This window comes from Festucalex cinctus, chromosome 20, assembly GCF_051991245.1.
Source record: "Festucalex cinctus isolate MCC-2025b chromosome 20, RoL_Fcin_1.0, whole genome shotgun sequence".
Classification (NCBI taxonomy): domain Eukaryota; kingdom Metazoa; phylum Chordata; class Actinopteri; order Syngnathiformes; family Syngnathidae; genus Festucalex; species Festucalex cinctus.
Genome location: NC_135430.1, coordinates 10850502 through 10876218, shown reverse-complemented (window position 1 = coordinate 10876218; position 25717 = coordinate 10850502). Strand labels below are relative to the sequence as shown.

The window sequence follows — 25717 nt, the reverse complement described above, 5'->3', positions numbered from 1 at the left end:
TAAGTTGATGTTAGCTGTTAGCATCTCACCATTAGCTTTTAGCTTAACCTTAGCAATATGCTATCTGTTTAGTACTATTCAATACATGGGCGTTATTAACACGCTGATGCTAGTTAGCTTTTAGCTTAGCTATCTTAAGTAGCATGTGGCAATTTTATCCTAAAGCATATATTAGTAAAATGTTAGCGTCCCAGTGTTAGCCTTCAGCATGTAGCATTGTGCTTTCTTCAGTGCTGGAGAAGAGCGAATTCAAGGATGAGCCGTTGCTCTTTCGCTTCTTCGCCGACGAGGAGATGGAAGGCTCCAACACCAAACACAAGCCGGTGAAGCATGACCTGAAGATAGTGGAGAACGTCATTTCCAAGTGTCTCTTGGTGAGCTCTTCCCGACTCCCCGCCGTTTGGCTCCGTTCGCCTGAATGACATTGAGAGACGGAGCTTTTTTTTTTTGCTCCCTCAGATAAGACCCAGCGACGGAGGCTATGGATTCACCCTGGAGGAGAGGAACAGGCTACCCATCGTCAAGTCAGTGGAGAAAGGCTCTCCCGCTGAGGTGAGAGCACAAATAATGCTCGTTTGTGTTGTTCAAACTCAACATGGTGGCTATGTGTGCTTCTAAGATGGCCGGCCTGGAGGTGGGGAAGAAGCTGTTCGCCATCAACGGAGATCTGGTGTTCCTCAGGCCTTTCTCAGAGGTGGAGGTTCTTCTCAGGCAGTGTTTTCGCAGCAAAGGGCCGCTTCGGGTCCTGGTCAGCACCAAACCGAGAGAGTATGTCGCCGTTATTCTGCATTTAAAAAAAAATAATATATATATATATATTTTTTTTAAATTTAAATTTCTGTGTTTGTATTATTGTTTTTATTGTATTTTATTTTTATTTGATGTTTTTGTTTTGCTTTAGCTTAATGCAGGAGTGTCCAAACTTTTTTATTTGAGGGCCACATACAGAAAATCCGAAGGATGCAAGGGCCATATAATGTTATGAAGAGAAATTGTGTTTAGTCAGAAAAATTGTACAAATAATTTATTTGGGCTTTTGCATACTTAGAAAAATGCTACAGTATACTGCGATTGGCTGCCTGGCCAGGGTGTCCCCCGCCTACTGCCCAAAGCCAGCTGAGATAGGCTCCAGCACTCCCCGCGACCCTTGTGAGGAATAAGCGGTCAAGAAAATGGATGGATGGATGGTTATTATTTATAGTTTGGGAATTTTTCATTTTAGTTAGTTTTTATTAGTTTTCAGGGTGGTCCTGTTAGTTTTTATTAGTTTAGTTCTTTAAAAAATGCTTAATTTTAGATTAGTTTGTTAGTTTCAGAATTATTATTATTTTTATGTGTATTACTTCTGCACAATATATAAAAAACACGATGGGAGTAACGTCATCTTAGGTGCTTTTCTATTGGCTGCTGCTAGATGACGTCACTTCTGCGTGACATACTTTCAAACGTCATTATTCCAGTTTATATCCAAATAAATCTACTAAAAATCACATTTAAAATCATCCTCAAAGGCTCGTGCATTAAATTAATTACCAAAGACTAAAATGAAGGACACGTTTGCTATAATTATAGTTAGTTTTAGTCCGTTTTGTAAACATAAAATGTAGTTTCAGTTAGTTTTCGTTTTTTAAAAAGCATTTTCGTTCTTATTTTATTTCGGTAACAATATTGTTTTTTGAATTTTTGTTTTAGTTTTTTCATTAGTTTTAGTTAAAATAACCTTTAATGGCACCTGTTTTTCGATACCCTCCCTTCTTACTTTGACCATCTCCCAACATTTTTGTTTTGTTTATTTTATTTGAACTTAGTCAAATGCCATTTTTAGCATATGCCACGGGCCACTGAAAAATGGACGGCGGGCTGCAAATGGCCCCCGGGCCGTAGTTTGGACACCGCTGGCTTAATGTATAAAAATAAATAAATACAAATGAAGAAAAGCCACTCTCTTCTCTTCTTGATGGTACAAAAACAGACTAAAATCCGTTATACAAAAACAGCTGTAACATTTTCCCTTACAATTGTTTGTAATTCCAGGACTGTCAAGATTCCCGACTCGGTGGACGGTTTGGGCTTCCAGATCCGCGGTTTCGGCCCCTCCGTGGTTCACGCTGTTGGAAGAGGTAAAAGGACACGTCGTCGCGTTATGACAGCCCAGTTGCAAAGCAGCTGTTGTGTTGCGTGTTTGTGCGCCTCATGCTGCACACGTGTCGCGCGACTCTTCGTGTAATCTGCCATGTTGTGCTCCTCTAATCTAACGCAGCATGTTAGGAAGGCTGCAGCTATGTATTCAAGGTTGGTACGCAAGATGGCGTCCGATATAACACAACAAGCACTTTGTGACGCTACACTGCATGACACCACACGCTGCCAAATAGTTGTGAATCACATCCCTCCAGATAAACAACTTCCCTCCTCTCCATCCCCTCTCATCATAATGTCACGCACAGGATGTGTTTGTTTGTTTCCAAACACACCTGTTGACCATCTCTTCCGCTCCTCCGCCAGGCACGGTGGCGGCCATAGCCGGGCTGCACCCGGGCCAATGCATCATCAAGGTGAACGGCATCAACGTGAGCAAGGAGAGCCACGCCAGCGTCATCGCTCACGTGACGGCGTGCCGCAAGTACAGGCGACCTTCGCAGGTAACCATGGCTGGTCGCAACAAAACATCACAAAATATAGTCATTACTAGGGATGTAATGATAAGCGCAGTATCGTGATATTAAAATTGCCAAAATATCGTCGTCGTCACGTTCACAATATTTTAATGCAACACATCTGTTAAAAAAAAGTCAGGTTGATTTGCACTTGTGCAGTTCTAGCACCCTCTGGTGGCTATTTATTTTTATTTTTTTTAGTGCAATTTAATTTTCATTAGGGATGTTTTGGCCCTTCTATGTCTAAAATCTACGCTAATTGTCAGATGAAGGGGAACGTAATATGCCTGTGAAGCAAGTCAATATGTGAAGTAACTCAATATGTGCGTGCATTAACAACATAACATAATAATAGCAAAACATTGCTGTTATGTACAAAAGCACAATATTGTGCTTTTTTTTTTTTTTTTTTTTTTTTTTTTTTTAGTATGAGCCAATTTTTTTTTTTTTTTTACAATATTGTGACCTTTTTTAAATATCGCCAACCTCCCCACCATATTGTGATAATTATCGTATCATGAGCTTCATATCGGGATAATATTGTATCGTGACGTTTGGATATCTTTACATCCCTAGTCATTACCATAACGACGCGACAGAAATAATGTTAAGCGTTGAAATTTATTCACGCAGACACTCGCTTGTTCTCATTGGGATTATTGCAACATTACACATATGGCGCATATGAAATCGAGACATATGGGGGGACCGCCCTGTTTGAGTGCATTTGGCTTGTAGTCGTGCACCGCGAGACCGCGTAACAGCGGGCACAGAGCGAAGCATGTCAATGTTGGCCAGAAAGCCACGCTGAGGTTTTGGGTGTGGGCGGACGAGACAGACGCACCACCAGAGCGGTGTGATGAGATTGGTTTGGTTGCTGTGGTCCAAAACCAAATGCCAAGAGTTTTTGTTTGCACGTGTGTGATGATTTCTATGCTTTTGCATGCTGGGACAACACATGTGGAAGTTGCACTGTACAATGTGACCAGAAGGGACGCTGGATGGATGGATAAGTTGATAAAAAAATGTATAGAAAAATTATAAAAATAGATGGCAAGATTTTTTAATTGAATAAATTGGAATTTGAATTTGTAAAATGTCAACCCATAATGGACATGATGATTCCCATGTGTCCCAAGACTTTTGTCCATATATTGCCTGTTTGAGCCACAGAATGATGACAGTGTGATCTTTAGAAAGGAATAAATATTTCTCTCCATGGCCAATGCAGCAAGATACAATCGAGTGGGTGTACAACAACAGCGAGAGCGCCCACGAAGATGACCAGAGGAGCAACCACAAGGCCACCCCGGATGAGAACGGCGACGGCTTTGAGTGCAAGGTTGAAGGTGACCGCACACGCACATGTACAGTTTTTATACTCCAGAAAATGCTATTAAGTTCGCAACATTTGCACAGTTAACATAGCACTTCCTGTTTTATGCTTTTATTCTGAAAGAATGCACATCACTTCTGGTAGTGCAAGTAGCTAACCTAGCAAATGATACGTGTAACTTCTATTAACTCACCCACTCCCAGCCATTTTCACAGAAGCAGTCCCGTTCGCTCCCGGCTGTTTTACTGGATTTTGACTGATTTTGCAAGGCCCACAGAATATTGTGTTCTCTTTCTATAAAAGCATGGAACCTATCAAAAGAAAGATTAAGTCTCTTCTTTTATCTGGGAAAAAAAGTATGTTTCTATCTGTTTCTGTTTTGCAGCAATTAGCATTAGAAGAGAGCTAAGTTTCATCAGTTTTCACAAATCTATTCAAAATTGTAAGTAATTGAGCTTTTTTTCTACATGGCCCTGGTTGATCTCCTTTGCTCTGCTGCCACCTGCTGGCCGTTTGTGTAATAACTACCATTTCTGCAACCGTTCTTTGCAGTTGAGAGGCTGCATCAAAGCCTTCTGTATGCTCTAGCATAAAAAACAAAAAACTTATAAATACGTCTTTGGGACACTTAGAACATTAAAAAAACGTATTTACACGTTATTGGGAGCAAATGAGTTAATGAACATCACATATAACACTCCAATAAAAATAAAAATATTCGATAGTGACAGCATTACATACATCTTAACAACATATTTTTTAGCCCTGATTGGGACTGTGTTGGTTTGTCCCAGAGGTGATGGACAAGTTTAACACCATTGCCATCATCGACGGCAAGAAGGACCACGTAAGCCTCACGGTGGACAACGTGCACCTGGAGTACGGCGTGGTGTACGACTACGACAGCACGGCCGGCATCAAGTGTCACGTTCTGGAGAAGATGCTGGAGCCCAAAGGCTTCTTCAGCCTCACTGCCAAGGTATGAACGTTCATTTAACAGCACACCCTTTAAAAAAAAAAAAAAAAAAGCCAATACAAAGCCTATTGGATGCTATCAGAGCAGCATTTCCTAACGTTTTTAAGCCATCCACGCCTTCAACATCCATCTGTGTAGATCCTGGAAGCTCTGGCGCATAATGACGACATGCTGGTGCAGACGTGCGGTAGGTTGACGGCCGGCTGCGACGTCATCCCAGAGGAGCTGCAGGTGCGCTTTGATGCCATGTGCGTCGAGAGGGTGGAGCACATCCACCGGCGCGTTACCAATTACAGAAAGGTGAATGCAATTATGTATGGGACATTTATTGCATTGATCAGTCAAGAGAAGTTTCTTTTCTGGTTCTACTGTTATCGACACAATTTACTCATTGTAATCTCTCTATTGTGGCTTCACAAAAAAAGTGAGAAATATTAGGGGTTTTTTTGGGGTTTTTTTATATTTGTTTATTTTATTTTTTTTTAAATATGTATTTTTAGTAGGTAGAAATATATGTGTAAATACAAAAATATTAGCCAATAAATATAGAAATGTTAGAGGGAAAAAAATGCAAAAAGAAAAAAAAAAGACGCAAATTGAGAAAAAAAGTTCATTAAATAAAACTGTTATTGTAAGAAAAATACAAAGATTTCGTAAAAATTTAGAAATCAGAAAAGTTGAAACATATTAGAAAATGTCAAAACCACATTAATATAGTGCAGTCGGCTACTAGAAATTATACAAAACTGGAAGACTTTTGAGGAAAAACTTTATGGGGGGGGGGTTTAACTAAAATTATTATTGATATTCATTATTTAAACCATAAGACTAAAATAAAAAATAATACAAATGTTTGATGATTGTTTTGTTTTTTTATCACAATGGATGGATGGATATATATATAATTCTTACCATAAAAAAAAAAAAATTGGACAAAAAGTAATTTTTTGAGAAAATATAAGGAATAAGGCTAAAATATGAGACAAAAATAAAAAATATTAGAAAATTAAGCAAACCATTCGATAAAAAAAAATAAATGATGACAATCACACAGATATTAGCAAAAAACAAAATATCCCTGTTTTTTTTTTCTCCATATAACTTAGCCGAGCCATCTGTCTGTCGGCATAACAAGGACTCATAAAAGAGTTAAAGCTGGTCTTGTATTAATTACCAGGCATTTTATAAATAGCACAGCCACAAGCAGGCCTCTTTTATGTAAGATGTCACATTCCTTCTCAAGAGAAAGGAAAGGGGGGCTTGGGGAGGGGGCAAGGAATGTCATTAGAGGGAGTAGGGAAGGAAATGACACAAGCGGGAAGGACATCAGGGAAGGTCTGAAATAGTCCCCTCCACTTGTGGTCCTCACATTGTCCATCTGGATCACATCACTGATCTATATCGCACCACCCAAGTGCTATAGTTTGTTTAACATGTATGATCTATTGTTGCCATCTTTGTGCTGGGCATTTTTAGTGCATATTCAACAACAAATAGAAATGAAATACAACCACATTGGGGGTAAAATACTGCCACAAACAAAATAATTTCCATTGTTTTCATTCAAATTCCCTTGAAGTGACTCAATGCATTGTGGGTGTCTGGAGTGTTTCATCTGTGTGAGAACAATAATGAATGGTTATTCTGTGGTGTCTGTAGTTGATCGTGTGTCTCTTTTTTTTTTTTTTTATTCATAATCATGAATTACTTCCGCCTAGCTTTAACGCTTGATTTATTTGCAGTTTGCCCGAGTGCTGAAGAACAGGGCCTGGCCTACGTTCAAGCAGGCCAAGGGCAAGGTGTCCCCCCTGCACAGTAGCGACTTCTGCCCCACCAACTGTCACGTCAACACCATGGAGGTGTCTTACCCCAAGACAACCACCTCGCTGGGAAGCTCCTTTGGAGTGCAGCTGGATAACTGGAAAAATGCACCGGAGAAAGGTGGACGCTCCGCTGCTGAGCAGGGTAAGGATAAATGGACTCTACCATTTGCATTCTAGGACGGGTGGGGAAACAGTTCCATTAACTCATTCACTCCCAGACATTTTCACAGAAGCAGTCCCCTTAACTCCCGGCTGTCTTACTGGCTTTTGACTGATTTTGCAAGGCCCACAGAATATTGTGTTCTATTTTGCTATAAAAACATGGAACCTACCAAAAGAAACAGTAAAGTCTCTTCTTTCATCAGGGAAAAAAGCATATTTCTATCTGTTTCCATTTTGCAGCAATTAGCATTAGAATATAGCTAAGTTTCATTATTATTATGCTTTTTTTAACATGGTCCTGATTGATTTCTATTACTCTGCTGCCACCTGCTGGCCATTTGTGTAATAGCTACTATTTCTTCAACCGTTCTTAAAAAAAACAACAACGTAGAAATACGTCTTTGGGACATACATACATTAAACATAGAACGTATTTTTACGTTTTTGGGAGCAAATTAGTTAAGAATGAAATGACAAATGAAAATAAGTTCAACTAACTAAATATGAAAAATTTGTAGAACACTTCATTTTTATTTATTTAGGTTTTTTTTTTTTTACATTTGTCCATTGGTACGATACCTAGTTAGTTCGCTACTTCCAAGCTAACAAATGCTTGTTTTTTATAGTGGCTACTTCCTGGTTCACAGAGTATAGTGTATGGCGATGGGACTGTACCATTTTTGAGTATGGGGTGCTTGCGCGCTGCGCCTCGAAAAAATAAATAAGTAAATAAAATCCACTAGGAAATGTTAAAAAACAAAAAAAAAATGTAATTGACTTTTAAGCTACTTCCTGGTTCAACATATGACCATAAAAATACCCTTAGGACTTCACCATTTCCATTTTGTGGGGGGAATGGTTCAACTGCGGCTTAAAACTACTCTTTCTTTACACAATCCGAATTTAGATGAGATGTATATTTCTTATTTGGAGGTTGTTGGCATTTGTGTTTCTCCAGGTAAGCTAAGCCCCATGGTCCACATCCAGCACACCATCACCTCCATGGCGGCGCCCTCGGGGCACAGCCTGGGCCGCACGGAGGGCCACGGCTTGCGCTTCCTCCTCCGAGAGGACGACCTGCTCACCCTGGACGCTTACCAGAAGCTCCTGGACAAGCTGGACACCGTCGTCAAGGAGATGGAGACTCACGGCGGACATATTCACGAGTGAGTTTGCTGCAATGACTGATGCACAATGTAAACAACACTTAACTAGAATGTAGTTAGTTTACATTCACATTTGTATAGAATTGACAACATAGTAGTAGTTTAATACTGTAGTTACTTGCCTATTTATTGATAAATGTTTTAATGCTATATAAAATGGTGGTATATGACTATTCTTATGTATGTGTATATATATTGTATCTATTTATCGTTCTTCTGTTTCTCTGCTCAGCCTGTTATCATCCATCACGTACCCGTCGGCGTCGGAAGCCAAGAACCCGGAGAGTTTCGTATCTACTGAAAGCGACGGCGACAAGGGCGAGCGCAACGGAAAGAAAGTGTGTTTTAACGTGGCAGGAGACGAGCAGGAGGACTCGGGCCACGACACCATCAGCAACAGGGACTCGTTCAGGTGAGCAACATTGTGAGCCACTAAAATTTAGTGATTCCTTCACATTACATCTAGAGGGAGCCCACATCGCACACATTAACATATTAAATTGTTCCATGCGATGACATCGATTTGTCTCCCCCTCCCATCTCAGTGACTGTAACAGTAACAGGAACTCCATCGCATCCTTCACCAGCATCTGCAGCAGCCGTTGCAGCTCTTACGTCCACAGCGATGAGATGGACTCAGGTACAGGCTGGTAAATCGTAAATAATAAATGATACGGACATGAAACCTTGCTTTATGGCGTTACAGGGGACGAGATGGCGTCCAGCGTGTGGCTGTCTCACGAAAAACAGAAGAAGCTTCACAGCTTCCTGGAGCATCTTTTCAGCCAGGTGGGAAGAGAAGTTTTTCATTATTTAGACCTTCAGCGCATTTGCAGTGTCTACTGAAAATTCATCATTCCGTTAAGAGTGCCTCGTTGTTGGCCATGAGTGCACGCATGTCAAGTAGAGATGGGCGGGAGAGCAAGGAGGGGAGATTATTATTTTCATTTTTCGGGGAGTTACACTGGTGTGGCCATTTTAGAGCGCCTCGTCGTCATCCATGGGTGCATGCACGTCACACAGAGAGGGGAGACATTTTCTTTAAAAAAAAAAAAAAAAAGTCTAGACACTCTGGTCGTCCCTTTAGAGTGCCTCATTGTCAACACGGTTGGCTATATTGCAGCCACCGGAGGAGGAAGAAAAATGTATTTATTTTTCATTTTTTATTATTATTTTCAGGTGGACTCAATAAGCAGCATGCTACGAGGAGTAGTGGTGGCGCGTGCCTTTGAGCAAACCAAGTGCTTTACACCCGGGAGAGGCTTCCAAGGTCTAGGGGAAAAAAACCAAAAAAACACACAAACATGCTAAGCTAACGGAGCTAGCTAAAGGTATATTAATTTTTGTTTTGTGTGTGTCAGAATTTCAGCAAGAGATGGAACCCACGATGGACTACGCCAAGAGGTTGCGTCTCCACGTCAAGCAGGATCCGTGGAACCTCCCCGCTAGCGTCCACGCGCTCACGCAAACCATCGCAAAATTTGTGGAAGGTGGCTGCGCAGGCCCCTCTGAAGTGTTACACCTACGTCTATGCTTATTTTTATTAACGCTATATGTTCATTTGTCCGCAGAGGTGAAGACAAGGCTGTTATTAGTCCTGCTGCAGTACACAGGTTTGTCTGCTCGTCGTACACGTTGTAACCCACTTAAGCAGGAAAACAACAAAAAGCAAAGAGCAACGTATTCACCAGAGACAGAATGTACAATTTGGCGTCCAAAAGGCACATTTAATTCAGCTTTATGGCGCATTAAAAAAAGTCCACGTTGAATTAAAAAGGCCTCATAAAAGCGACTGGCGGCATTAAAAAACCGCATCAGTCTTTGCACTAACGGCGCTATAAAACGCAGACGCTCCCTAACTGCGTGTTTATTTACATTTGCGACGCCCACGCACCACAAATGGCTTCACTAGAATGGGCCCCGCATCAAAGTGTTTGCTGTTTTTCTTCTCGATGAATCTTAAGGGACCTCGTCGTCTCATTTTCTCAACATTACTTTTGTCCAATTTAACATGTTACGGTTTCTCTCCAGACTCTGAGATCCAGTTACGTCGAGATATGGTCTTCTGTCAGTCGCTAGTGGCTGCCGTCTGCGCCTTTTCTGAGCACCTGCTGGCTGTTCTCAATCAGGTAAGTTGCACTGTCAATAACAAAGAAAACAGGAAAAAAAAAAGGAAAAACTGATAAAAGGGAAATAAATGACAGAAAATGCAAAAAGAGGAAAAGCTGAAGGCGAGATGGGAGGAAGATAAGCAAGGCAAAAGGCGGAAAAAGGATGACGAGATTAATGGGGAATAAAGGGTGAAATATTTAAAAAATGGAAAAACTATATATTAAAAAAGGAATTAAAAATCCTGAAAAAAATGAAATGAGAAAAGGGGGGAAAAACATTGGAAAATTTTGAAAAACATTTGAATCAGAGGAAACAACTAATAATAAAGAAAAAATGGAAACTTTTAAAAAATGAAATTGCGCAAAAGAAAAAGTGAAAAAAAAATGAAAAAAGATCTAAATCCTGTAACAATGAGCTAAATGGACAAAAGCCAAAAACAGTGAATGAAATAATGGGGGGAAAAAAAAGGTATTTATCATTAATATATATGCAATTTGCAGTATATAACACTGAGTGTTGATTGTATAATTTTGTATGTTGTGTGCAGTTCCACTGTGCGGGCAAAGAGCCGGAGTCGGAGCAGGACCCCCAGGACCTGCAGGAGGTCCAGGAGGCCAGCAGACGATGGCTGGAGCAGATTGCGAGTACGGGGCTGCTTTTCCACTTCCAATCGCTTCTCTCGCCTAACCTGGTGAGAAGCCGACTGACTTATAATCACAAACTCTTACTCCCTAGCCGTCACCAGTTTTGAAGCTGATTGTTTTTGCCAAGAATAAAATGGAGGAAAATGAGGAAAAAAAAGAAATAGGAAAAAAACAGCAAAGACATAGAGGGTAAAAAATAAAATAAAAATGGGAAAAGGGGAAAAAAATAAAAATGTAAAAAAAAATTATGAAATAAAAAATCAGATACAAATTTTCTTGGTGAATGAACACAAGCGGCCATTTTGATCATATTGCCATATTGTTTTATAGACAGATGAGCAGGCCATGCTGGAGGACACTCAGGTGGCGCTGGTAGACCTGGAGAAAGTCACATTCTACTTCCAGCACTTCGAGAGGGAACTCCAAGTGGCCAGTACATATACAACCATCTAATTATTATTATTTTCTTTACTATTATAACAGTAATTTGTTTTGCGTTCGCCCAATTTTTCTCATTTGTGATGTCCTCTTGTCTTCAGACATGCCCATGTGGTACCATGTGGAGGGCACGAGGCAGCACCTGAAGGTTTTCCTCCAGCTGGAGAATTTTTACTTCTCTCAGCTGCCTGCCCGGCTTAGAGGCGGTGGCGGTGTCAAAATCTACCCTGTGCTCTTCACGCAAGGTACATTAAGGAAGTTTAAAAAATATAAATATATTTAAGCACTTTTAATACTTGTCTATCCCCGTTTTAGCGCTGGAGAGCATGGAGGGCTACTACTACAGAGATAATGTGTCTGTGGAGGAGTACCAGGCGCACATCAACGCCGCCTCGCTGGACAAGGTCAAGCAGTATTACAAGAGGCTGAGGTACACCATGCGTATTACAGTAGTACTCTGTCTTTACAGCTTAAATTTGTTGCGTATCCATGCTTGTCATTTAAAACATGCATATCTAAAATGATCTTTCCCCAATTAAATTACATTCCAGCCCTACATTAAAACATCAATAAAAAAAATATATATATTTTTGTAATTAACTCACCTCTACTCATTTGATAACAAACAGTTTGGCAGACAGTTACAAGCACGGTCATGGAACAAATTAGACTTATTCTCATGGCATCACTCAAGTTGTTTTTACAGAGGATAAAGAATATATCTAGACCTGTGAGGGTTGTTATCCACTGCTTAAAGGATTATGACAACAACGTTTGTGCTAGTGTTGTTAGCCCAAATATGGTGGTTTGAATTGATTGTTAGCGCTAAGCTAGCAGACTTTGGTTAGACATGGACAAGTGTCTAGTTGTCTCTCACGCTCTCTTTCCATCTCTCTCACTCTCACATGTGACAGCTCACGTGCAAGAGTGACAACAGGGCACTTGTCTTAATGTAATGTCCATAATGCATGAGTTTTGCTCACACGTGCAGTCTGGATATCAATTTTTCATAATACTGTACAGTGTGGCTACTGTAAAGAAACCTCTCATCTCTGAAACGCTTTATCCAAGGATAGAAAGATACGTCGGGTCTCCTTAAACAGAAACAATCAGCTGCGAGCCGTGAAATCCATCCGCAGCGCGGCTTGCCCCTCGACATGGCCGACATCTGCTGCCAATTGTGTGATAATTGATAGCAGAGCTGCAACTTAATCCGCGCAGTCGAGCATCCGCCGGATTTATCGTCGCTGCATCCTGCGCGGGACAAAACATGGATTTATTGGGATTGCTTTTCCAGACACTGCTTTTAATTTGTGCTAAATGATGTCCCTGTCATCCGAAATAATCAATTTATGTGCTTAATGTTGTCTAGCAAATCACCACTCTCGTCGAAAAAGATCAAAATCAGAGTTCTTTGCTGACAAAAAGTGTTACGAAGGCAACAGGAACGGAAACAGGAAGTAGAAACCGACGTTAAACATCACTGTGCAGTATTGTTGCGGCTAGCTTGTTAGCGGCTAATGATGCAGTCTTCATCTTAACACACTACAAATTGATAGATTCAAATGTTGATGAATAGTTTCTCAACAGTATGTTCAGGCTTTTATGAAACCATGAATGGGAACCAGAACAGGAAGTAGAAGCCTACCAAAATAAAACTGCAACGGCGCCAATTCAGTGAAATATTCCCAGCTGCTCGTCAACTGTCAGTATGAAGAGCAGCACTGTGATGTCACACTGACCCTCAGGCATGTTGTTACGTTAGGAAAATCGCCACAAGCTGGATGAGCAGCACGGCTGAACAGTCAACTAACTGATTGCAGCATTTTTCTGTTGTTTTCAGAAACATCTGAAACCGAACCTTAACCTAACATGACACTTCTTATTTAATTTTTTTTTTTTTTTGAGGGAACTGGCTGGGATTCTTTTAATTAGCCCAGAAACACATCTGCAGTCTTGTTGTATCGACAGCAGCTTTCAGCAGGTCAGATTTTCTTTTTCTTTTTCTTTTTCTTTTTTTTTTTTTTACCCCCCGCTTGCGTCAGTCGCCATCGATCGTTACAAGTGTCAGAGAATCAAGAGAAGAGCGCTACATATTGCACGGGTCGACCACTCAACATGGCCGTCACGTCCATCGTGTTGTTCAAATAGAAAGGAAAATCCTGAGGCCCTTCTTTTATCTCTTCTAGGATTAAAACCATGCAAAATCCTGACGTGAGATTCTTTTAGAAAGGCTCAGCATGCTAATGCTAATATGCACAAATTAGGTTCTACTACCACCACTACTTCTTCTACTCTTGTTACAAATACTACTTCCACTACTACTGCTACGTATCCCGGATGAGGAAAGTACTTCGATCTTTTGTGAATGATGTCGTTAAACCTCACGCCGACCGTTCAGCTGTCGCGGCCGTCGCCTTGATTTAAGCGTGCCGATCGAAGACGCGTTCTCGTCATTCTTGGTTTGAGCGGCGAGGCCGTCTTGAAGCAATTACACGGGCCGTTATCCCGCCCCCTGGCCGGCTTTCTCCCACCGGCCGCTTGGGAAACAGATTTATGGGGTGCTCGCCCGCAGCTGGCCTTAAGGTGCTGCCTATTATTGCAAGCTATTGTACATATTCTGTATGAATGCACGCATACTCGAATGTTAGTCTGCAGTAATACACTATTTCCTCAAATAATGGCTTTGGAAAGGCGTGATGTTCCATAATTGTTGGGTTGATTGTCAGCTGCAATACATTTGTGTGGGAAAATAATAACACCGCACCCCGATTAATGTCACGTTGCGTTTAAATTTAGACGCCTGATATTTTTTGCAGTCCACCCCTGCGTTGCCTGTTGTCACATCTCCTTTAAATCCTCGTAAATGCGCACCATACATCATGATTGCTCCCTCCCTCTTTTTAAGTAAAAGCCCATGGGATTCTATTACAACCACTTTAATATAGTGTAGTGTTGCTATTTTTAGCCCGCGAGTGGATTACAGACGTTTGACGGAGTCCCACACTTGCTGAGTTTGCGTCCCAAAGTTGCTGCCGGCTCGCTGCTGCCCCCGGTGGAGGGGTAAGACTTGATGCTGAAAATGGATGGCGCCTGTGACGCTAATAATAAGCAGGTGGTTTATTTGTTTCCAGAAAAGCTGATGGCATGCGAGGTTTTCAAAGAGCCACTTTTTGTTTGAGGAGTTGCTCCGCTTCATTAAGTCCATATGGAAATTGTTGCCCCCCCATCCCCCTCCCCCCACCTTATTTTCCTCAACCCCCCATAGGGCTTTCTACATGGATCAGTCCAACATGCCGCCCAGTTCTGCACCCAAAGCTGCCCTCATAGATAAGGTAAGAAGTTCAAACCTCTGCCAAGCATAAAAATGTTATTGTCGTTGCCCATCCAAACCAGGAAGTAGACAACTGACTAATAGATGGACAAGAAAACTTGAATGTGTTTTTTATTTTTATTTTTTTATTTATTTATTTTTCTTTTATTTTTTATTTTTTAACTTGGTGCAGCGCTGTGGTTATTTATTTAGTTTTTTGGTCAGAGGAAAAAATTGGCAACATTGAAATGTATTAAAAAAAAAATAGCAAACTAAGGAAAATAGCACACTATAATATTGTAATTAAAAAAATTATATTAATATTATAATATGTCATATTTGTGTATCATGAGCTCCAATTCAATTCATTGGGCTGCTCTTTCTGGTAGAGAGAGACCAATATGTTTTTTTTGGGGCCGATACCGATTATTAGTAGTCAAGGATGTCGATAACTGATATTTGGAGCCAATTTTCATTTTCACAAAAATGGGAAAATTTTAGCATCAAATTTTGGCAAAAATACAAACTCTAGCTCTTATTTTTTATTTATTTATTGTTTATTGAGCAACTTTCAGGGTTAGTAAAATATTTTTATTTTATTGTATTTATTTATTTTATTATTATTTTTTATCTTAGTCAATAGACATCTTTTTTTCATCATTTTTGTTTTCTACATCAAATAAAGTATTCAAACATTTCAAAATATCTGAAGTATTAAATTTGTACTTATTTTAGTTTTAATTTCAAACAAAAACAAGATGCAGAGAGTTCGTAGGGTCGGCAAAAATGAAAATGAAAAATGTATTTTTTTAAATTTACATTTAAATTAGTTAACACTGAAGTTAACTTTTTTTTTTAAATATATGTATTATCGGCCATATGATTCTTCAAAATTTTTCAAAGTGCTGAATATCGGCAGCCGATAATCGGCCTATCCCTACTTTCTGGTGTGCCCAACTTGGCCACTGGGTAGCAGTATAATACATTCATACAGATGGGGATTAAGTAAACACAGCTCAAAGGCTCTCTTTATTTATTTTTGTTTTATTTATTTATTGAAATGAATTGTTCTGCCAAACTGTTTGAGTTCACTGCGAGTTCTCACGGGTGTTGTCGTTGTCCGCAGCTGATGCGTCCGCTGAACGCGGTGGACGAGCTCTGCCGCCTGCTGGAGAGCTTCATCCGCAGTCGCCGCACGGCCGCCTGCCAGTACACCGCCTGCGGCGCGTCCGGGGTGGGCCTGCTGACGGTGGCCTCGGAGCTGTGCTCGCGCCTGGGGGCCGCCCACGTGGTCATGTGCAACAACGGCGTTCACCGGTGAGTTGCGCGACTCCCCCCCCGCTCACCTTTTAGCATTTACGTGCCGACGGCTGCCTTGAACTGCCGTGACCTGCCTTTTTATCACCGCGTCTACCTCTCAGTTTGATGCCACAGCGGTTCTTTAATTAGCAGCAAGGATGTTCCACCTAATTGGGCCCACTGCTTCTCATGAGCATGCTTGGCTTAGCTCCACAGTCTCCACTTTATTGCAGAAGATAGTTTTCTTGTTGTACATTAAATAAAAGAAGATAAACAGCTAGAAAGGATCAAAATAAACACACAGTTGCTATGCTTATAGTATATACTTCACCGCAGCAGTGCTTTTTCTGTAGCCCTCAGTCTCCTCAAGGATGTAGTAAATAGCAAGAATGACAAAATGAACACACGTTAAACATACTCCATACTCTCCACATTACTGCCAGCTGCCTGTTTTCTTACTGCTTTCAGTTTCTTCTCAATTATATAGCAAAAGTTAAAAAAATCAACACATGGTGGCTATAGTCCATAGTCTCTTCTTGGCTGCAGTAGTCTGTTTTCTCGTTGCTCTCAGTCTCCGAAAGAGAAGAGATAAATGTCTAGAAATAACAAAAATAGGCATACTGCATATTAGCCAGCAGCAGCTCATTTTCTTGCTGCCCTCAATCTCCTTGTGAATAAATTGCTAGAATGACAAAAATGAACATACACTTGCTATAGCCCATAATCTCTGCTTTGCTGCTGTTGTCTGTTTTCTTGCTGCCATTAGTCCCCTCATGGATAAATGTCTCGAATGACTAAAAATAAACACTTGCTTGCTTTTACCCCTAGTCTCCACTTTGCTGCTTTAGTCTGTTTTCTTGCTGCCCTAAATATCAGGAAGGATAAATTGCTAGAATGACAAAAATAGACACACACTTGCTATGTCCTATTGTCTCCACTTTGCTGCTTTAGTATTTTTTTCTGCCCTCAATCTCATAATGGATAAATAGCTAGAATGAGAAAAATGAACATACACTTACGATGCCCTGTAGTCTCCAGTTTTGATGTAGTAGTTTGTTTTCTCACTTCCCTCTGTAAAAAAAATGAATAAAAGGAAGATAAACGACTAGAAATGACAGTAATAAAAACATTCTCTCCACAGTCTCCTGTGTTTTAATCGTATATTTACAGATTTAACAGCAGCAAGTAGAAAATCTTTTCAGACTGCATTCACGCCGATATTTTATGCCGACTATCTTCGAATTTGCGTTAGCGGCGGACGTGAATTCGTGTCGAGGGTCCTCGCTGTCATCCGTTGGGTCGCGGCGCATTCAAACAGCCGGCGCTCGCACACAAAACAAACCCACGTCGGGTTAATAAAGTGGCAGAAAGTTTCCATTAGCGATCAGCTCGCCGTGACTCCATCAAGCCATCAGTCACATGAAAGCCCTCCGGGGAGCGGGCGGCGGGCGCGTGCGAGCGAGACAAAAAGATATGGGAACTGTCACCGGGGCGGCGAAGGAGGAGGAAGATGAAAGGCGGGCGGTGGTGACTAACGATCGGGATATTTCCGTCCCTCCGCCCAAGTGATGAACGGCGACTCAGCTCAGGGCAAATTAGCAATGGCCACATATAGCGGTCGATGGGAGAAGAGGCAATTGACTGGTCCCCTTCCTGTCAAAGTACTTCTACTTGAAAGGGCCAACTCTGTTGCGCTCCTCTATTTACTTCCTGTTTATCCTTGTGGAGACTTAGGGCAGCAAGAGACTCCTGCAGAAAATTTCAGACGTGTGCAAGCATCTCTTCATGACTTTTGATACAATTTATGTATGTCCATATTATCACAATAAAAAAAAAAAAATCACAGAAGCCGGACGCTGGCGCCAAATGGAGACTCTGGAGTCTTGTTAATGTGTGATCAGTTTTGACAATTTTAGCTGGCTGTTTGGGAGACAGAGGGTAGCAGTGAAAATGGCCTCCTAAAACAAAGTTGACACTATGATATATTATTTATTTTTGCCATTTTGACATTTTTATTCAAAAAGAGACTAAGGGCATCAGAGAAAACGAGCTGCAAAAAAATTGAGACTTTGGAGAAAAATTGTGCGTTTACTTTTGTCATTTCTTATCCTCTTCTTTTATCCGAGATGAGACTGAGGGCATACAAGAAAACGGGCTGTTGCAAAAAAAAAAAGAAAAAAAAAAGTGGAGACTCTGGAATGTATATAATGTGTGATTAGTTTTGTCATTTGTAGCAATTTATCTTCAGTTATTCAAGAGGAGACGGGAGCAGGGAAAATAGCTAGCATGTGTATATAAGTTGCCCACAGTCTCCTTTTGGATAGACAATGTAAAGAGGATAAACATCTAAAAATGACAACAATAAGCACGCTGTAAATACACTCTATAGTTTCCACTTTCTTGCAGCAGCCTGTTTTATCTGCTGCCCTTAGTCTCCTTTTGAATAAAAGGCTAAAAATGGCAACAATAAACACTAGGTAGTTATACGTCATAGTGTCAACTTTGTTGTAAGAGGCCATTTTCTATTTGCTGCATCTTGTCCCCTCTAGAATAAAATTGAATAAACGTCTCTCAATGATGAAACTGATCACACATCCGCTGCACTCCATCATCTCCACTTTGCCGCATCATCCCGTTTTTCGTGTTGCCCTCAGTCTCCAAAAGAAGTAACAAAGATCTAGAAATGACTACAATAAACACGTTAGCTATATTCCACAGTCTCCACTTGTTTGTCTTTATTTCTCACGACCTCTATTAGCATCCCTTGTTGTTTTTATTCTTTTGTTTCTTGCGCTTGGATGGCTTTGGACTCGGCAGGGGTGTAAAGTGGATTGGAACAGCGTGAAACAGGCGGACATAAATCACCTCCTAGCGCCTCCTATAAAGCGAGCGGGAGAGGGAGGGAGGATGCCTCGCGCTATTCCTTCATCCCGCTCCAGCTCGGGAGATATTTAAAGATCCACTTTTTATTTATTTATTTATTTTATTTTTTTGCACCACCCGTCGTTATTAATGTGGAAACGGCGGCTAACATATTCCGAGGTAGCCTGCTGCAGACTTTGTGTACGTCGTGTAAGTTATGCTTCTAAAATGAGACTTCTCTCATTTTTTCAAATGCTATTTTTTCACTCTCAAGCAGAAGACTTTTCCAAAGTTTTTAAGCCACACATCCTGACAGAGTATGCCGTGCAAAAACTCGCTCTGTGATATTGTTCGATATAAAAACATCAATTCAATCCGTTGCTTATAGTGCCACAACATAGACGCGTTAGCATTAAGCTAGGAAGCTTGAAAGGCCAAGCTATGTGGTTGTTTTAAATACATAACGTGTTGGTCAAATGACTCATCTCGACTCGACTAATCGGTTCAACCAGTTGCTCACGCCGCCGCACGATTTTCCAAACTTTGCTCTCCAGTTTCCAATTCTCGCGCCATCCCCTGGGAAGGCGAGTCAATGGAAGCCACGACAGGCAGTGCAGGAACTCTGGACACTTCAATTTGCAGCGAAAAGACTCGCGATCGATAAACCAGCGAGGCTTGTTCACGCCGAAAGGTCACCCAGTCGCTCGCACTCTTTGGGTTGTCGGTTCACGCGCTTGTCCTCTTTATGTGTTTGTGTTTATCTGTGTCAACATGCAAACACGCGTCGTGGCTAATGACTCACCAACTGGTGTCAACAACCATTTTCACCACATCAAACAGTTGGGGAACGAACGCAAATCCCACCCCAGAGCCACAACAGATACGCTGACAACTGGGAAAGGAGACGTCATCTGCTATCTCTCAAGCTAAAATTTCTTTAATTGTGACCCTTTTTGATCATTTGGGGTCACCGTAGTGCGCCAAAATCTTGCCTCACGCTGTCCATATTTACATAAACTCGTACAGGAAATTTCAGTCTAACAAGTGAAACAAAATGTCCCCCAAATGTTATGTTGTCTAAAACAAAGCACTCAAATGACTTTTTTTGTCATATCTTCTAATATTTTATTGAGTAAAAATTGTTATATGTACCATAATCTGAAACATAATTTTTTATATCTAAAAATTGGTTGTACATTTTCCTGACTGCTCATTACTTTAGTAAATACAGGATTACTATGTATTAATTGCTGTGTAGTATTTTTTTCTTAAAAAATCACAAGTATGTATATTTTATTTTGTTTATACCGTATATAGTATGCAAGTGTTTATTTGTTCACCGATTTTTTTTTATTTTATTTTTTTATTTTTTTGGGTGATCATTTCGTTTTTTATATGGATTTTGTATATACAGTACATTTTATTTTTAGGCATTATTATTATAGTATAGTATGCATTGTCTTTTTTGTTTGTTTGTTTTTTGCATTATATTTAAAAACAATAAGTAGTAACAACAACAAAAATAATTATAGTCAAAATTTGCTTTATTTGTTCACTGATTTTTGTTTTTGTGGTCATTTTGTTTTTTACATTTTCCTTAATATTTAGTAATTTTGTAAATAATGCTTTTTTTGTCAAATACTCATAATCTGTACACTGGATTTTGTATATACAATACATAGATTTTATTTTTAGGCATTTTTTTTTTTACAAATTATTTAGGGCACAACAACTAGTCATGATTTTAATGGTTTATTTTTTTTCCCTTGATTTATTTTTTAAATGTAGTTTTTACTTCACTGAATTGATTATATGACATGAAAAAATAAACCGTAAATAGGAAAATAAATTCACTTTTTGTCAATGTATTATTCATTTACTACATATTCCTTCAAATTCATACTTTATCGGGTAGGGATATTTACTAGATCTTGTGATAATGTTAAAATTGTTTTAAATTAAAAAAATGCGGGGGGGGGGAAAATTTCAATACTTTTTATTTTTTATTTTTTATTTTTTTTGTAATTAAACCACATCTCTGTGATTGCAGTTGAATTTGCCCATTGCATTTTCCTATAGGCTGACATTTAAATATTGGCTCCACCTTCTTTGACTATGTGAACCACGAAACACTGACTTTGTATGTCTTTTTTTTTTTTTTTTTTTTTTTTTTTTTTGCCACAGCTGCACCCTGAGCGTGACGCTGGAGCAGGCCATCCTCTTAGCCCGCAACCACGGGCTGCCGCCTCGCTGCATCATGCAGGCCACGGATGTCATGAGGAAGCAGGTAGCGCCGATATTGACGCTGCGTTTTAGGCGCTGGGCAAAATGTGACAAATATGACGAATGTTTCCGCACGCTCGCAGCCCGACGTTGTCAAAACATAACGGATGCGCTTTGCTGACATGAGCGTTGAAAATGAAAAGGTCGCGGCGGCGCCGAGGGAGGCCCGCTCGCCGCGTGCCGCGATTTAAAGGTGGCGCTAAAGGCCACCGTTCGATGCGCTTTGATAAACACATTCATATCCGTGCCACAAATTGATTGTACTCATGACTTAATGATGAGAATTAAGTGGATCAAACATTTTACAAGTTTTACAAGAATTATTGTTATTGTTTGCAGTTTGTATGCCAGCCCACTAGTTAGTAGTGTAACTAGTTTTACCTGAGTAAGTAGGTACAGTATGTAGATTTGTATGTAGGTAGGACAGTTGATAGGGTGGGTAGGTTGGTAAGGGGATAAATAGGAAGGTAAGTTGCTAGTTTGGTAGATGGGTAAGTGAGTAAATAGGCATTTGGTTTGATAGGTAAGTCAGTTTGTTGGTTGACTTAGTCCATGTACAGTAGATAGGTAATTGTGTTTGTAGGCGGGTGAAAAATTAGTAGGTTGACATTTTCAGTAAATAGATAATTAGGTTGGTAGGTAGGGTACTAGTTAGGTAGGTAGGTTGACATTTATAGTAAATAGGTAGGTGGTTTGATACATAGGTTGGTTGGTAGGTTATTTACAGTAGGTAGGTAGGTGGGTAGGTAAATAAATACAGGAGACTTTGGTTTGATAGATAGGCCAGTTAGTTGGTCAACATTTACAGTAGCTATATAATTAAGTAGCTAAGTAAGTAGGCTGACATTTACAGTTGGTAGTTGGGTGAATAAAATGTAGGTAGGTGGGTTACTAGTTAGGTAGGTAGATAGGTGGATAAGTTGATAGATTCAGTGCGGAAGATGGTAGATAGGTGTAAAAGTTAAGTTGGTAAACTGGTAGGTGGGTAAAAAGTAAGTTGGTAGGCTGAAAGGTAGCTTAGTAGTTAGGTTAGTTGCTAGGAAGGTAGGTAGGTAGGTAGACTTTAGTTTGATAGGTAGGCCAGTTAGTTGGTCAACATTTACAGTAGCTAGATAATTAAGTAGCTAAGTAGGTAGGCTGACATTTACAGTTGTTAGTTAGGTGAATAATATGGAGGTAGGTGGGTTACTAGTTAGGTAGGTGGATCGGTGAATAAGTTAATAGATTCAGTAGGTAAGATGGTAGATAGATAGAGGTGTAAACGTTAAGTTGGTAGACAAGTAGGTGGGTAAAAGGTAAGTTGGTAGGCCGAAAGGTAGGTTAGTAGTTAGGTTAGTTGCTAGGAAGGTGGTTAAATAGATGTGGGTAGATAGGTAGGTAAGTTGGTTGTTGCTAGGTAGGTTGATAGTCAAGTAGGTTAGTTGGTTGGTTGATAGTTAGATAGGTAGGTAAGCACCTAGATAGGTAAGTTAGTGTGTAGTAGAGTTGGTTTGTAGGTAGGGGGTAATGTATGTGATTTGTTAAGTAGGTTGTTTAGTTGTTAGATGGGTTGATGTTTACAGTAGGTAGGTATTTAGTTAGCAATTTGGTCGAGATAGGCGAGTAGGTTTGGCGGGTAGTACATGGCGATTGGTTCGTCAATTGGTCGGCAGATAAATCGGTAGGTCGGTAGGCTCGGCTGTAACACCGCCCTCGGCCTCAAGTGGTCACCAACGAGTCCTAGTCTCATTGACCGTCTCAACAAGATAAGAACGACAAACAGCATCCAACAACCTGCCAATGGAGTCTAAAGACATTTTAAAGAGGCGGCTTGCATTTCATGCGTTATCTCCCGCCGTCCTTTTACGGCCATTAGCGGCCATCTTTGTCCGGCGGCTGTGATGGGAATGGAATAATTGCTGATGCTATCCTGCTATCGCGAGCATGCCGCCATGACCGCTCGCGTGCACGCGCGCCTTCTCTCCCGCTTGTAATTTCATTGTGTACGTGTGTGTTTATTTTGTTTTGTTTTGTTTTGTCAGCGCAGCTTTCAAAATAAAGCTGCTGTGTGTGCACACAAGCAGCTGACTACAGGAGCGTTCGCCTCCTGATTATCCTGACTGGCCCGTAATAATAACAACAACACATAAACAGCATTCATCTTGAATATGGCTTTTGACTCTATTTATGACCTACATTAAAAAGAGTTCACAAAAAGCTGGTCAAGAATGGGTTTTATGGAACAAAAAACAGGACGTGGAAGCCTACCAACATAAAAGCAATAATGCTAACCTACAGCAGTAAACTGTTTGCACACTTTAAACACTTGATCTTCTGTTATCAATTCATCAATATATCTTCGCGTGTCTTCCCGTCTTGTCTCTTTTCAGGGTGCCAGAGTTCAGAACTCTGCCAAGAATCTCGGGGTGAGGGATCGGACGCCATCGTCGGTGCCCAGGTGAAATATTGGACAAAAGTTTTGCTAAAAAAATCTCTTTGTATACAATCCAAGAAAAAACAAATCACTTTTGGGTAATATATCTCCGTATTTTTCCTCAGGTTGTACAAGCTGTGTCAGCCTCCGCCGCCTGATGGTGACCCATAATGCATTGCAGGCGACGAATATGAAAACCCAATTGACTTATTTTTCTACATAAGAGTGTTGTGTAAATAGAATTTTTAAAAAGCATACTAGTATTTTTATGTTTTTTTGTTTTTTTTTGTAACCTGTTTTGAATATCTCCTTATATGGACAACCTTTGATATGTTTATTGTAAATATCTGTTTTTTTTATGATGATTATTCCCAGTAGTGTATCAGTATTAAGGTGTATTTTTTTTTGTTTTGTTTTTATTGCATTACTCAGGTTCCACGCATATAGATTGCATATTACCACCAATGGTAGGTCACGACTATGCAAGCTGAAAACAGCACCAATAAGCTAGTTCTTTTTTTTTTTTACCCAATATATTATACAAACATTAAAATTATGTATACGTGTAAAGAATATATCTATATATTAAATTTCTGATCAGACAATGAATTATTGTTGGTTTTTGTTGCACAATAATGACAATCATTGTTGAATAGCATAAATATTTGTCATGGAACTACTGAATTTCTGACCTGATGTAAGATTATGGTAAGTAATCTATTGATTTTGTACATCAACACATCTACACATAATAGATAATATACGTAATAATCACAGAAATACATTATCATTTATCGTATTGATGCAGTATACTGCCCCCAGGTGGCAAAGGTGCGCACACCAGAAGGAGCAGCACTATGGCCGCTGGAAAAAAAAAAAAATCAGCCGATTTTTGTTGATTTTTCTCTCTATTGGAAAGGTAAATACTCTAGGACAAAATATTGTGAAACTTTAAAAATGTCCTTCCTGTGATTTATCTTATTTTTGCCATTGTAAATTCTGCCAATTATTGGAAGCTGCATCAGCATAAAAAAAAGAAAGAAAAAAAAAATCTGTATTGGTCAGGCCCTACTATAAACACAAGATTTTGTATAGCTTACCTGAGTTAAGGTAAGGAATGTTTTGATTTTCATTCGACCTCATTTTCTCTGCGGGTGTACCTAATGAAGTGACCACTGTGGGCATGATCAATATGTTGTATAGATTGATGCCTAGTTGGACGTGTAACCTACATCCTGTGAGGTGAGTTCAATTTATGAATATTAATTGGCAAATTAAGCGGGATGTCTTATTAATGAGCGGCGCTGCGTTGCGCATGCGTGGAGAGAGGGAGAGAATGGTGGAAGGGGGGCAGTCCACGCGTGCATCCATCCAGAGTGGGGGGGCGGGAAGACTTGGAAATCTCCGCCGCTTGTGGGGCTGCTCGCTGCCGCCGGGACGCGAAGAGGAAGCCAGCCGGTGCCACCCGAGCCGGAGATGATCCCCGGCCGAGCGAGCGCCACCCTCAGCCGGGCTGCGTGGAGCGTGCGGCGGGCAGGTGGCAGCCAGCGGTGCGTCTGGTCTTCCACGCCTGAAGGACGAATGACGGCGGCGGCTCAGCGGACGAAGTCATCCCGCTGAAAGCTCTTCGGAGAGGGACGGGAGAACACCCCCCCAGCGCCCTCCCTCCCACTCGGCACTTTCTCCATGGCGTCTTCGCAACAGTCCAGGATTCAGTCCTATCTGGAGAAGAACAAAATTGGACCCTTATTCGAGGTGAGTGCACTTGAACTTCTTGTAACGTACTTGTCTTCATTCATATTCATACAAATATCAATATGCTGGGGGTCACTAGTGGCGCCTTGCTCATGGGCACACTGGCACTCATTTTTTTTTTTTTTTTTTTTTTTTTTTATCAATGACTTTATTATCCATCCATCTATTTTATTGACTGCTTATTCCTCACAAGTGTCGCGGGGGGTGCTGGAGCCTATCACAACTGGCTTTGGGCAGTAGGCGGGGTACACCCTGGACTGGTTGCCAGCCAAGGATGACTTTATTAGTGAGCCACAATTTTTGAAGATTTGTTTTTTGTTTTGTTTTGAATGTGAATGAATTTATTATAACATTATTGCATTTCAATTTTAGTCCATATATGTTGAGGTTTATTTGGACTACAGTATTTGCCTGAAATATTCAGATATTTTTCATTGAAGTGATATTGTTTAGTGTGCAATATTTTTTTTTTTAATTT

General features: G+C 40.4%; 2 protein-coding genes across 5 annotated transcripts in view; both read left to right on the top strand.

Annotated features, from left to right (window-relative positions):
* Nucleotides 1-24093, top strand: part of prex2 (phosphatidylinositol-3,4,5-trisphosphate-dependent Rac exchange factor 2) — a 48996-nt gene extending 24903 nt beyond the window's left edge. For all 4 annotated transcript variants that reach the window (XM_077509192.1, XM_077509193.1, XM_077509194.1 and 1 more), the window contains 26 exons: nucleotides 232-374; nucleotides 460-552; nucleotides 620-768; nucleotides 2035-2120; nucleotides 2506-2642; nucleotides 3889-4006; nucleotides 4788-4972; nucleotides 5108-5269; nucleotides 6712-6934; nucleotides 7913-8120; nucleotides 8353-8532; nucleotides 8666-8760; nucleotides 8827-8909; nucleotides 9300-9390; nucleotides 9482-9610; nucleotides 9692-9733; nucleotides 10152-10249; nucleotides 10780-10923; nucleotides 11207-11309; nucleotides 11416-11559; nucleotides 11630-11744; nucleotides 14583-14649; nucleotides 15754-15944; nucleotides 20973-21075; nucleotides 23441-23508; nucleotides 23610-24093. In XM_077509192.1, the coding sequence (XP_077365318.1) occupies nucleotides 232-374; nucleotides 460-552; nucleotides 620-768; nucleotides 2035-2120; nucleotides 2506-2642; nucleotides 3889-4006; nucleotides 4788-4972; nucleotides 5108-5269; nucleotides 6712-6934; nucleotides 7913-8120; nucleotides 8353-8532; nucleotides 8666-8760; nucleotides 8827-8909; nucleotides 9300-9390; nucleotides 9482-9610; nucleotides 9692-9733; nucleotides 10152-10249; nucleotides 10780-10923; nucleotides 11207-11309; nucleotides 11416-11559; nucleotides 11630-11744; nucleotides 14583-14649; nucleotides 15754-15944; nucleotides 20973-21075; nucleotides 23441-23508; nucleotides 23610-23655 (3203 nt within the window). In that variant the 3' untranslated portion in view covers nucleotides 23656-24093. The remainder of the gene's footprint in view (nucleotides 1-231; nucleotides 375-459; nucleotides 553-619; nucleotides 769-2034; nucleotides 2121-2505; nucleotides 2643-3888; nucleotides 4007-4787; nucleotides 4973-5107; nucleotides 5270-6711; nucleotides 6935-7912; nucleotides 8121-8352; nucleotides 8533-8665; nucleotides 8761-8826; nucleotides 8910-9299; nucleotides 9391-9481; nucleotides 9611-9691; nucleotides 9734-10151; nucleotides 10250-10779; nucleotides 10924-11206; nucleotides 11310-11415; nucleotides 11560-11629; nucleotides 11745-14582; nucleotides 14650-15753; nucleotides 15945-20972; nucleotides 21076-23440; nucleotides 23509-23609) is intronic.
* A 782-nt stretch (nucleotides 24094-24875) lies between these two features.
* Nucleotides 24876-25717, top strand: part of c20h8orf34 (chromosome 20 C8orf34 homolog) — a 33417-nt gene continuing 32575 nt past the window's right edge. Inside the window, exon 1 of the mRNA XM_077509550.1 lies at nucleotides 24876-25239. Within this exon, the coding sequence (XP_077365676.1) occupies nucleotides 25171-25239 (69 nt within the window). The 5' untranslated portion in view covers nucleotides 24876-25170. The remainder of the gene's footprint in view (nucleotides 25240-25717) is intronic.